The 13,203-nt window shown below is 31.2% G+C and overlaps 1 protein-coding gene across 6 annotated transcripts in view; it reads right to left on the bottom strand.

The window, feature by feature from the left end:
- The window catches only part of LOC140450216 (phospholipid-transporting ATPase ABCA3-like), a 314,982-nt gene that overhangs the window by 62,704 nt on the left and 239,075 nt on the right, over positions 1–13,203 (bottom strand). For all 6 annotated transcript variants that reach the window (XM_072543703.1, XM_072543702.1, XM_072543699.1 and 3 more), the window contains 2 exons: positions 12,972–13,189; positions 5,778–5,935 (listed from right to left, as the gene is read on the bottom strand). In XM_072543703.1, coding sequence (XP_072399804.1) covers positions 5,778–5,935; positions 12,972–13,189 — 376 coding nt within the window. The remainder of the gene's footprint in view (positions 1–5,777; positions 5,936–12,971; positions 13,190–13,203) is intronic.

Genomic DNA, 13,203 nt, shown 5'->3' on the forward strand with positions numbered 1-13,203 from the left:
GTCAACCAAGTACTTCTGGAATGTCGTTGGCCCAGAGCCAGAAGGGACCATTGGGACCTTTGACTGCACAGGAGACGTAAATTAATTGCATGTCTTAAAGAAGAGAATGCACGTGAAGTAGAAGTTAATATATTCCTCCTAATGTTGATGAAATTACTAATGACCAAGCCCTAGCTGATAACCTCATTCAAGAACATAATATTGTTGCAGAAATTGCTGGAACATATAAAATTTACGTTCCGACAGCAAGCGATTCTGAAGATGATATCTCACTCAGTAAAATTCGCAAGAAAATGCGAAAATAAATCAAAATAAATCAAAAATTTTACCAAAATGGGAAACAAACACAACTCCAGCATTCTCGACTCATTCTGAAAGTAATAACAACCGTTTATTAAAGAACATCAAAGTCAGCCATGGAGGAAAGGCGCCTATCGAAATATTTTCACTATTTTTCGATGATGAAGACATAAGCCAGATTATACATTTTTCAAATACTTATTCAGCACACAAATTCGTCTTCGACTTCGTCACAAATTCGATATGAATGAAGCTAAATTAAAACGCTTATAGGTATCTGCATATTATCGGGTTATCATACTTTGCCACAATGTAACATGTATTGGGCGAAAGATGAAGATAAGAAAGTAGCCATTGTAAGGGGAAACCTTGTCTAGAAATAAATTTCGATCAATCAAACAATAATTTATTTGTGTAATAATACTCAATTAGACAAAGATAATAAATTTGCTAAACTTACTCCTATCTTTCATATAATAAATATAAAATTTTTACAATTTGGTATATTCGAACATAACCTTTCAATAGACGAGGAAATGTTACCATATTTTGCAAGATGTTCATTCGATGAAAGCCTGTAAGATTTGGATTTAAATTATAGTGTCTTTGTTCACATACAGGTTATTTATACATTTTTATACCATATGGAGGAAAACAACCTAATAATTTTGATTAGGGTAATAGTTTGGGAACAAAGGTAGTTTTAAACCCCAAGAGCATCGAGTTTTTTCGACAATTTCTTTTCTTTTTATGCTCTTTTTGTAACACTGTAGGATCTAGGCTTCTTTGTGCATAGGTACTATGAGAGAAAACCGCACTGCAAAGTGTCCATTACAGAATAGTAAAACGTTTACAAAGACGGCACCGGGAACATTCGAGTCTGTATTTGATACTTAAGTTTTCTAAAGTGTCTAAAATTTTACTCGTGAGATGGAATAATAATTCTGCTATTACGGTAATAAGAAATACCTCTTGTTGAAACAGAACGATACAGTCGGAATGAAACACAAAAATATTCTCGTATCTCAGCCTAATGTAGTAGCCGAATACAATATGTTTATGGATGGTGTGGATTTGCACGATAATGGCATTGCTAATTACCAAATCAGAATAAGAGAAAAGAAATAGTGGTGGTCTCTATTTATGAATCTTATTGATTGAGCACAGTGGTAAATAGCTGGAAGATTTACAATATTGAAAATGATAGTAAAATGTCACAATTACAATTTCGAACACTTCTAGCAGTATCACTTATGAAAGTTGAACGTTGTGCTAAAATAGTAAACACAGAAGTGGCTGCTCATTCGGGTTGTGGACGTCCCTCCAAATATAGTTTGTCTGACTATGTAAGATTTGACAATATTGGTCATTTGATTAGAAGGCACGATACAAGTGCACCAAAAAAATGTTGGTTATGCATAAGCCATACTATATATTTATGCAAAAAATGTAAAATTCATCTCCATCCCGAATGTTTTGAATACTAAATAATAAAAATATAAATAATAAAAATAAAATAAATATGTTTTATGTATAACAGTATTGGCAAAGGCTTCTCCGTACACGTACCCTTAATTTTTTAGATGTTATTGTTAATTTTTTTGTTAAAAAATCATAAACATAAATATCTTTGATTATAATTAACTACAATGTGTTTTTCCAACTTAAAAAAAGTTCTTTTAACATCAACAAAGGTAATTTGGGTGTATTTAAAATAACTTTTAAAGACGTTAAAGACGAAAAATCTACACCAAAATCAATTTCAAAATTTCCATTAACAAGTTCGTAAATGCCCTGCAAAGTTTTAAAGCCATTATTTTTTACTAGAACGAGTACATATTTCTTTTTCACTTAAATATCGATTATACCGGGAACTTGTTTGCTTTTAAGTTTCTATTTCGACGGATTCTGTAGGTATAGGCATTTTCCGCTTTTCTAAATTATTTTTGGTTTTCACTATAAAACTATATTGCGACTAGATAAAAGTTAGCTTATTTGCCAATGAAGTTTTTTTAACAATATTTTGTGCCTTTATAATACCAGCATTGTCTTCGCCCACAGGTCCTACTAATAAACTTATAATGTAAGCTCCACAAGAATCTGTAGTTTCATCTACAATAAAATAAATGTATCAATTTTCCACTATCTTCTTGATTTTGTTTATGGTATCGTTGTAGATATGAGGTCCGTAACTTTTTCTCAGTGCACTTTCATCGTAAACTTTTCTTGACATATGTTTCCAAAAAGAAAATAGGATTCATCATTTTTTTTAAAGGTATGTTTGCACAAATCATCGCCTCGCATAAATCAGAATTAAATTTATGTTGTTCATTAAATGAAGTCATCAACGATTGTCTATTGTCAATGGGTGACTGAACAACGTTCGATTCGCTCATCTTCTTGCATTCATCTTGCTCATCTTTGACGACCCGACGTTCCCAAATAATTTGGTACAAAGCTTTTTTATTCTGGCGTCATAATGCAGTTTATTATTTTCATTGGGAATAAGGCACAATGTGACTTTAAAACAAGCTTATTTTGATTTTTAGATTTCTAATTCCCAATAAAAAATAGTAAGCTGCCATTTAAATCAATTCGCCCAAATTTGATTATCTTAGAACATTGTTCAAATGCTAGAAAGACAACAGGTCAAATAAAACCAATAAGTTTGGCAACGTTGAACTTCCGCTCTTTTATTATTTCCACTAATAAATTTTTGACGATATAAAGGGCGGACCTAATATACCTCTCTCTTTTTAAACAGGTGTTTCTCACTCCATCTCACGTAAGGTCCATACTGGCCACAAACTTTTACCTAAACTGTATATATAAATATATATATATATATATATATATATATTATATATTATATTATATATATATATATATATATATATATATATATATATATTATATATTATGTTATATATACATATATATAATATAATAAATATGAAACGTCTTCAATAAATAGATAAAGTAGCACAACTCTTGTCTTTTTTATCTCCAAATTGACCGAAAATATCCCATTCACTTACGAGTGCACATTTATATATATATATATATATATATATATATATATATATATATATATATATATATATATATATATATATATATATATATATATATATATATATATGAATCTTACGACAGATTCATCAGCATCGTCGAATTCCTCTTTAACAACACTTACTTCTCATTTAATGATAAATTCTATCAACAAACTTTCGGTACCCCTATGGGAGCTAAGATTTCTCCTATCATTACAAATTACGTTATGGATTATGTATTAGACTCAGTCATTCCTTTACTATCCTTTAATATTCCATTTATTAAAAAATATGTTGATGATATCATTTTGGCTATACCCAATGACAAGGTAGATGAACTATTAAACACTTTTAATGGTTATGACCCCTACATCCAGTTCACTATAGAGAGGGAAGAGGGTAATTGGTCCGTCCCCTTTCTCGACATAAGGATGATCAGGGAAACCAACAACATCAAAATAGATTGGTATCAAAAACCGACCCATTCTGGTAGATACCTTAACTACAACTCATACCATAATAATTCTACCAAAGTCAACTTAATCAAACAGATGAAAAATAGAGTAACAAAACTATCAGATCCTTCATTTCATACAAAAAACCTACAAATCCTACAGAAACTTTTTATTTCAAACGCTTATCCAACACCATTAGTTAATAAGATTTTGTTTAATACTATCCATGACGAAGATATTTCACCTTCCTTCGCGACTAACAATGCTGATCCTGATGTCTTAAGTGGGAACCCAGTCTCGGATACTCCTATAAACAAATATTTTTCATTACCATATTTCAGAGATATCACTCCGGGGTTAACAAGGATTCTGAAAAGTGTTGAAAATAGCTTTGGCAATAATAATAACAACATTAAACTTAATGTGGCTTGTAGATCAGCCCTAACAATTAATAATCTTTATTCTAAGATAAAAGATAAGACTCCCATAGATAGGCTTAGTAATATTGTCTACAACATTCCATGTCTCTCTTGCAACAATTCCTACATCGGTCAAACATCTCAATTATTGAAATCACGTATTACACTACACAAAAGTGATTCTCGACTTCACCCTGACCGTTGTGCATTAGCCAAACATGTCCATTCCACTGGTCATCTCATGGACTATACTAACACCACAATTCTCCACCGTGAGAACAATAAATCTAAAAGAGAGTTCATTGAAATGTCTTATATTTTCCTTAACGATTTCTCCATTAATGTTAAGAGTGACATCAAGAATCTAAGCGATATATACCACCTGTTACTTAAATCAGATACCAAGAACAATACTATATCACAGATAACTAACTTGACTGATATATCCATTAACAACTAACATACCTTTATAATTAATTTTCATTAACAAAAAATATATAACATTCCCTTGCTTTTCTTAGATACGTCTCAATAAGATTCAATAATACATGAACAATATAATATATTTAATAAAGAAAATCAAAATAATATTTCCCTTTACTGGGATTTAAATTCATTCGTTTTTTACCAATGAACCTTAACGACATAAAGATTCATACGAACTAATGAAGTTGTCAGCGCTTGCGTTCTGGCTTAAACAGAACCTCACTTTTAACTATCTAAAAATCAAAAATTTAGTTATTGCCGACAATTCAAAGAATTACCTCCTTTTAAATGTAGTTGCATTGGGTTTTTCGATTAACCTTGGGTAAGCCTTTGCGTGTCAAGTTCATAGCTGCCATACATTTCAATCCTTATAAAAAACTTTTTTTGCACATAGTAACAAAAAACACCACTATGTTACTAGCAAAGTTTTTTAATATTCTAACTCTACAATTCTAAGTTACGGTAAGATCAATAATGTTTTAATAGATAATATATGGTAGCTAATTATAATTTATTCTCTTTCAGCCCTGAAGAAGCCAAATTAATTCTCTTTGGCGAAAACGTTCGGCGAAACAATTGATACACATTAGAGTATTTCTTGCAGATTTCCCCAATATTTAAGAGTTTACTATATATATATATATATATATATATATATATATATATAGTAAACTTATATTAAGTATATATATATATATATATATATATATATATATATATATATATATATACTTAATTATAATAGAGATATACTCGTATATTCGGATATGCACATCTTGCTTGATGAGGAGAATGGCATATGTCCCGTGGTTCACGGATTTATTCTCTACGTCTCAATATTATTTGTCAAATTGTACACCACTCATTCACACGTTTTGTTAATCTTGCATATCGTATCGAACCTGTTTGAAATATCTACTTTTGGGTAATAGAAAAACTAGAGAATGGTTATCTATAATTCAGTAATGTAACATAAAAACCTTTTTCTCACTGACTTTTAACTTACAAAACAATTTTTACCGATTAGATATCAATTAAAAGAGAATAACTACTACTGAACTTACTTCATAAACACTTCTTCCATAGTCGTTAAAGAAATACCATAACTTCTGATTCCAAGTTCATATGACTCTTTTTCTATTTGTTTTAACAGTGCTTCGAATACAGGAGCGTTATTTTCAGATAACAAGTACGTTAGTTCACTTCCAACATTGCTATGAATCTAAAAAAAATAAAAATTTTAAAATTGTATCTATGCTATGTAAAATTTTTGGTGTGATTTTTTTTGTACATTTGCGATTGCAAAGTATTCCATTTCGAAGACTTATGGCGCTCAGTTTAACTGTATATGTAATTTTTTTTCTGAGGTTTAGTTCTTTTGAAATAGATTGTATTCCCGGGATCGGCTCCATGGTAAAAAAAATCTCACTTTTTACTATTTCTTGCTATGATTTTGATAATAATTTTTTTAACGTCTTGGGCCTTCAGCAATGCCTAAGGTACGTTTCTAAGATTAGGCTTGTAACATTTTGAGTAGTGGGAATACGACCGTTATTGTTTAGTGCCTATCGATATGTAGTGGATAACGGACGGTGAGAAAAAATCTCTACAAAGGGCTCTTTGCATACGTAAATTTGTTAAGTAAACGATTTGTCACAAAAAACTGATTGAAGACAAAAATAGGTAAGATTTTAAGTAAAATTTCTAAGAATACTTGATAATAACAATTATTATTATATTTAACATACTTTTTATTTTATTTATTTGTTGTTTTATGAATATGATATTTGTTTTCAATATAATCTATGCTTATAGTATTAATAATTTTTTTTTTCAGAATGGATATTTTCGACATTAAAACCGGGAATTAACTTTTAAAGTGTTACGAAAAAGTAGAAGCAGAACCTATATCAGAATATTCTGACTCAGAAAATGACGTTTCTTATACACATAATATCATTCATTAGATGGACACGGAGCAGTCAGAAAACGATGAGAATTTTGAATTATGTGCAATTGACGAACTTATAGCAATAACTACAGTTCCCTCAAAATTTCCTCAATTTATTGGCAAAGATGGAACAGTTTGGTTGAAACATAAAATGACAAAACCTGTGTCAAAAACAAAAAGACAAAATATTGTTATTTAACTTCCAGGTGTAAAAGCAGTAGCATCAAAGTACTGTACTGTTTTGGACTGTTGGAAACTCTTTTTTCCTGATATTGCTCTAGAAAATATCGTACAAAATACAAATAAACAACTTGCGGTTATGCGGAAATCGTATAAACTGAAAAAAATATTGTCCGGTAACAGATTTCTATGTAATATGTGCTTTTATTATGCTTTTATATTTGGCTGGAATAAAAAAGGGGCAGTATTTGAGCACTCATGAATTGTGGGCGAACGATGGAACAGCACCTGCATATTTTGCTGCCACTATGACACAGAAGCGCTTTCATGTCCTTGTGCGAGATATTCGTTTTGATGATAGTCCAACCAGACCAGAAAGGAGAGCTGTTGATAATTTAGCTCCTATTAGAGAGCTATTTGAAAACTTTGAAAATAAATGTTCTCAATATTACACTCCAGGGTCATACGTCGCAATCGACGAGATGTTGAAAGATTTTCGTGGTAAGTGCCGTTTTCGTCAATATATAGCAAATAAACCTCAGATGTATAGCAATAAAATCTACGCGCTGGTTGATGCACGAACATTTTATGTCCACAGTATGGAGATCTACGCTGGGAAACAACCAGAAGGCTCCTACGTACTCCAAAATGATGCATCGAGCGTTGTAAAAAGATTAATTAAACCCATTTACAATACTGGTCAAAATATTACAATGGATAATTATTTTACATCTATTCCTTTGGCAAATGATCTGTTTGTGAACCTCAGACTTACTGTTATAGGCACAATAAGAAAAAATAAAGAGGTTTATCTTTAGACTTTCTCACTGTAAAAGTTTGACCAGTTCATAGCGGCATGTTTGCATATATGCACTATATGCACTATAGTTTCGTACACCAAAAAAAAAACAAAAACGTTATCAACGATGCACGATGACGATTAAATTGATATAGAGTCTAGCGAGAACAAACCAGAGATGATAACATTTTGTAATTTAACTAAAGGAGGCGTGGACGTTGTAGATAGAATGAAGTCAGAATACAATGTAACCAGAATTAGTAACAGATGACCATTTACTCTATTTTGTACTCTTCTCAACATAGCTACTGTACATGGCCAAATAATTTATAGGAGTAATACTAACACCTTATTAGAAAAAAGAACTGTTATTTCAAACTTAGAAAAACAGTTGATAAAACCACGTTTAGAAAAACGGTCTTTAATTTCAACTTTTTCCATTAGCCTAAAGCAAAAAATTCGGGATATTCTACAGATCAGGATCAATCCATTTTCACAACCGACAACTTCAAAGAACAAAATGAAGTGCTTATATTGTCCTGCCAAGAAAAATAGATACACACAACACTCGTGTAGTTCTTGCACAAAAGCAATATGCAACGAACAGCCTGGAAAAACAACATTGGTGTGTAGTGATTGCATTCTGATTCCTAAGAGTGATGCATCTGAATAAATAATAAATTTGTAAATTCTAAATTACCGAAAAAACTTATGTTACTTATATTACAAATCTAATACATTGTGCTTAATATAATATTGTTTACTTTTGACTTATTTTGACTTCGAAAACTTTATACTTATTTTATTTTCTACTTATTTGTCTGCCAAACGTAGTTCGAATTAGCTATATAGTTTACATTTTGTAATCAGACAATTTGTGATATAAAGAAAAAGAATGTATTTAATTGGACCCGAAAATAGCATTTTTGTGCTGACTGTAATTTTTTTTGCAAAGTGAGAAAAAATCTCTACACGGGACCTATGGCGTAACGTAACTTAACAGGACCTATCCCGGGTTAATAAAAGTTTTTTTTGTCTCCACTTTGTTTACAATCTGCTCTCAGCTACGAACAATAAGTAAATTTTTTTTACGAATATTGATTAGAACATCTTATTTTTTTCTAACTAAATCTATTATTTAAGTCCGTTGGTTTGAATTGTTCAAGCGATGCTTCTACATATGGTTTGGTGTATTAAAAGATAAAAATAAAAAAATAGTTTTACAGATAAAAACTAACATTTTCGCACTGAGAATTAAAACCAAATTACCTTGTTATAGGTAATTCAAAATCTTATGATTGTAAAATTCAAATTTCCGAAACGTTTGAATATTACTACGTAGGCGGTATATATTTAATGTGCACCATATAATCATAAGTATCAGTTTACCATTAGTTTCATGTTCATTGTTCACAATGTTTTATAACAAAATAATTAGGATCATACCATATCACAAAAAACCCGTTTCCAATCTTGTGAATATAATTTATTTGCCTTATTTTGGCGTTCTGGGAAAGAAGTGACGAAAAGCAGTAGAGCATACATGGTGGAAAAGATAGATGAGTGGATTCTGAATAGAAAAAGAAAATGGTGCAATCATGTCTTCTTCTTTCAGTACCCTGTCCGATTATCGAACGTTGGCGATCATATAGGCAAAAATAACTTTATTTACGGCGGCTCAAAATAAATTACTCGTAGTCTCTTGATACCATTCTCGGAGATTTCGGAGCCAGGATGTGTCCAATTCGTAATTTTGCACATTGAGGCCAATACAAATTTTTAATAATACGGAAGTCTCGGTCATCAATTCCCACCTGTAGCAAGACACCTATAAGTTTGTCATGGTTTACTTGATCAAAGGCATTTTCGAAGTCGATAAAACACATATAAACCGATTGTTCGATATCCCTACATCTTTGAACCATGACCTGTAAACTGAAGAGTGCTTCTCTGGTTCCAAGGTTGTTTCTGAAACGAAATTGTGTTTCACTTAGTTGTACTTCTATGTTGTTGTTTAATTCTCGAGTGCAGTATTCTTAATAAAATTTTCAGTACATGACTCATCAGATTGATAGTGCGATGATCGCTACACTGTTTGGCATTTATTTTTTTCGGTGTCATTACAAATGTTGACAGTAGCCAGTCTGTTGGTATATGTCCTGTTTCGTATATTTTATTGACGAGGCTTAGAAGAGAATGTTTACCTTATTGTCGAGTAGTTTGATTATTTTGTTTGGAATTTCATCTGGACCGGTAGCTTTTCTATTCTTTGATAGTTTTATACCTCTTTCCATTTTATCGAGTGTTATATTTGGACCAGTCGATATATTTTTGATTTGAATTTCTATTCTATCGTCATCAAACAGCTCCACAATATATTCTTTCCACCCCTTTCACCTTATTTATTGCCTATAATATTTCCTTGTTTATCAAGTAAACTACTTGCAGTTGATCTATCATCATCATCATTGGTGCTACAGCCCTATAAAAGAGCCTCGACCTTCCCAAGTCTATTACGCCAGTCAGTTCTATCCATTGCCAACTGTTGCCAGTTTGCTGCGCCTATTTGTCTACCATCCTCATCTACACCATCCCTCCATCTGAGTTTTGGTCTACCCCTTTTTCTACTTCCCACAGGTTGTGACATAAGGATTCTTCTAGGAGGGTTGTTCTGCTGTGATCTTGCCAGATGTCCTGCCCATCTTAGTCTTCCTATTTTTATAAAGGATACTACGTCTTTACCACCAAATATATGTTTATATCTGTGATATATCTCGTAGTTGTACCTCCTTCTCCAAACACCATTTTCACAGATGCCACCAAATTGATCTATATGCTCCAGTTATTTTTTTCACATTTTTGGACATATTAAACGTGTCATTCTTTTTCTGCAGTTCTGCTATTTCAAGACATTTGTTGCTATACCATTTTACTTTTGCATCCCGGATTTTCCTATTGATTTCTTCATGGATTTTATTGTATTCTTCAATGTTTTTATTTTTCTGTTTCCGTTTGCTTTCCATTAGTCCTAATATTTTATCAGTCGTCCATTGTTATTTGCGCTTATTAATAGTTTTATACTTTTTAGTAGTTTCTTGCATAATGGTTTTGACGTGATTCCAGTGGTCTTCGACTTTACGTGTTTCTTCCGATTTTTCGAACTTCTTTTCTCTCTCGTCTCTAATTTAATGACTATTATTTCGAATACAGGCAGTGTCTATTAGTCAGTTAGTCAGTCAGTTAGTCGGTTGTTGGCGTTTTACTTTTTTAAGTTTAAGTTTTATGTGACTGATTAACAAGTTATGATCTGAGGGGACATCGGCTCCAGGTAGTGTTTTAGTTACCGGTACCTTTCGGTAATTGTTATATAATCGATCTGATTTCTTATAATCTTCTCTGTAGTATCTGCAGGTGACTTCTAAGTATATAAACAACGCATGAGTAGTTTGAAGAATGTATTTGTCACACATAAATTGCTCTCTACGCAGAATTCTACAAAACGGTCTACCTTGTCATTACGTTTTCCAAGTCCAAAATTCCCTACAAGGTTTTCTTTTCCATCTTTTAGTACTTTGGCAATCATATAAGCAACCATATAAGCAGAATGACAGATGATCGAGTATTAAAAGATAGCAAGAGATAAATCGCCACTGTGAAGAGGTGTGGGAAGACCACGAAAAAGATAAAGAGACGATATACTGCGAAAGCATAATCTAAGAAAACAAAACCTGGCAGAATTGCCTAACAAGAAAATAGAAGAAGAATAATACAAAAAAAAGATTAAAAGAATAATATACTATATCCAGCCACTAATATTACATTTTGCCGTAAAAGGCTAGAGATCTACAACCTTTTTAATCTCAAGAAAATGACCTTGTTTTGTGTAACCACATAAGAAGGCAGCTGCAAAAAATAAGTGACAAAATACACGCCTTTTAATCGACAGTTTAAAACGTAGTTTGTAATGTGTTCTTTTAGATAACGCATTCTACAAGAATGAAAGAGGAATATCAAACAATATGACTAGAATGCAAAAATATATTATAAAGAATATCAGTGGGTATTTATTTAAAAAAGTAAACTGTCTCCTTGGGTAGCAAGATGATAAAACAAAATATCCTAATTTTTAATTATTGTTTGGACAAAGCTGAAAAGTCAGGGCTGGTGTAAAAAAAACTAATCTTTCAGAACTATCATATATAAATATATAAACATGATTGATAAGATAAACATTTTTAGTCTGTTTATATTAATACAAATTGATTTTTCTTTTTATTTTGACTTCGCCTAGATATTTATGATGCAAATAAATATGAGTCTTTCCACTTCTTACTCTGGAAGGATGAGAAGACTACTTGGTAAACTGGCTGCCAAAGCAGTAAATTTCATTGTTTAAGTCAAAGAGAACAACTTGGGATCTGAACGGAGAAACATCGCAGAGAGTTTTAAAAACCGAAAAAAATTCGATGAGTTTTGATAAGATGATTTTAGCTTAAAATGGTATTTGGCAGTCTGTGTAAAGTGAGATAATCACAGGTTTGTTGCTATATTCCGTGTCAAATGATATGATAACAGCGTTTCTAAGGACTAAGTGGTCTGAGGACTACTTGGTTTTGATTGAAAAATAAGCAGCCGAGTTTTAAAGAATCATATAGTTATCATCTGGGATATTCTGAGGCCCAGTTTTGGTGTATGTCAGCTTTTATTTTGTGTTTCCCATGGGTCGGATCTATATAGTTTGAAGTTTGTGTGGGACAGTGTTTTTTGTATCCAATTCCAAGGTAACACATATTTTTAATAATTTAAAAAGAATTAATGAGCCAGTGAAGAAAGTAGTTTTGTTAAACTTTTCTAAGTAAACATTTTTTGTTAATATACTAAGATTTGCTTTAATGACAAATTAAAAAGTTTATAAATAAATATAAGTTTTATGAATCAGCGAATTCTCATATTTTAGTTTACTTTTAAATAAAATAAACTTTTGATAATTAATTATTAATTAAGAAAAGTTTGGTGTTATTAATATATTTTGCATGATTAATATTTTGATTCCATAGATACCGTGTGTTCTTTTTATTTCGTGTATATAATATATACATACTTTTTAGTGTAAGTGTCTTTATAATACATATAATATATAAATAATAATATAATATAAAAGTATGTGTCTTTATATACACATACTTTTTTATTTGTTGATAGTAGTTTGAAAAATCTACTCTTGTCCTTTAAAGTTCTATTACGCTTCTCTTATTATGTATTATTATTACATATGATTATTATATATTATTATTATAAATGCTTTATATTTTCTATTAAACATCTTACCTCTATCTCTGGTATAAACTTTTTCAGTAGCTCTGTAACTTTATGTGGATTACAAGTTTTTGCTTTATCCATAATAAGACTGTATCCTGCACCGTATTTTTTCTTCAAGAAGAAGCTGGATCCACAGCATTGCAACTCTCCACCAGCCATAATTGCTATTCTATCTCCCAAAAGATCGGCTTCGTCCATAAAATGGGTACTAAGCAATATCGTTCGATCTACAATGATAAAT

This window comes from Diabrotica undecimpunctata, chromosome 9 (genome assembly GCF_040954645.1).
Source record: "Diabrotica undecimpunctata isolate CICGRU chromosome 9, icDiaUnde3, whole genome shotgun sequence".
Taxonomy (NCBI): Eukaryota; Metazoa; Arthropoda; class Insecta; order Coleoptera; family Chrysomelidae; genus Diabrotica; species Diabrotica undecimpunctata.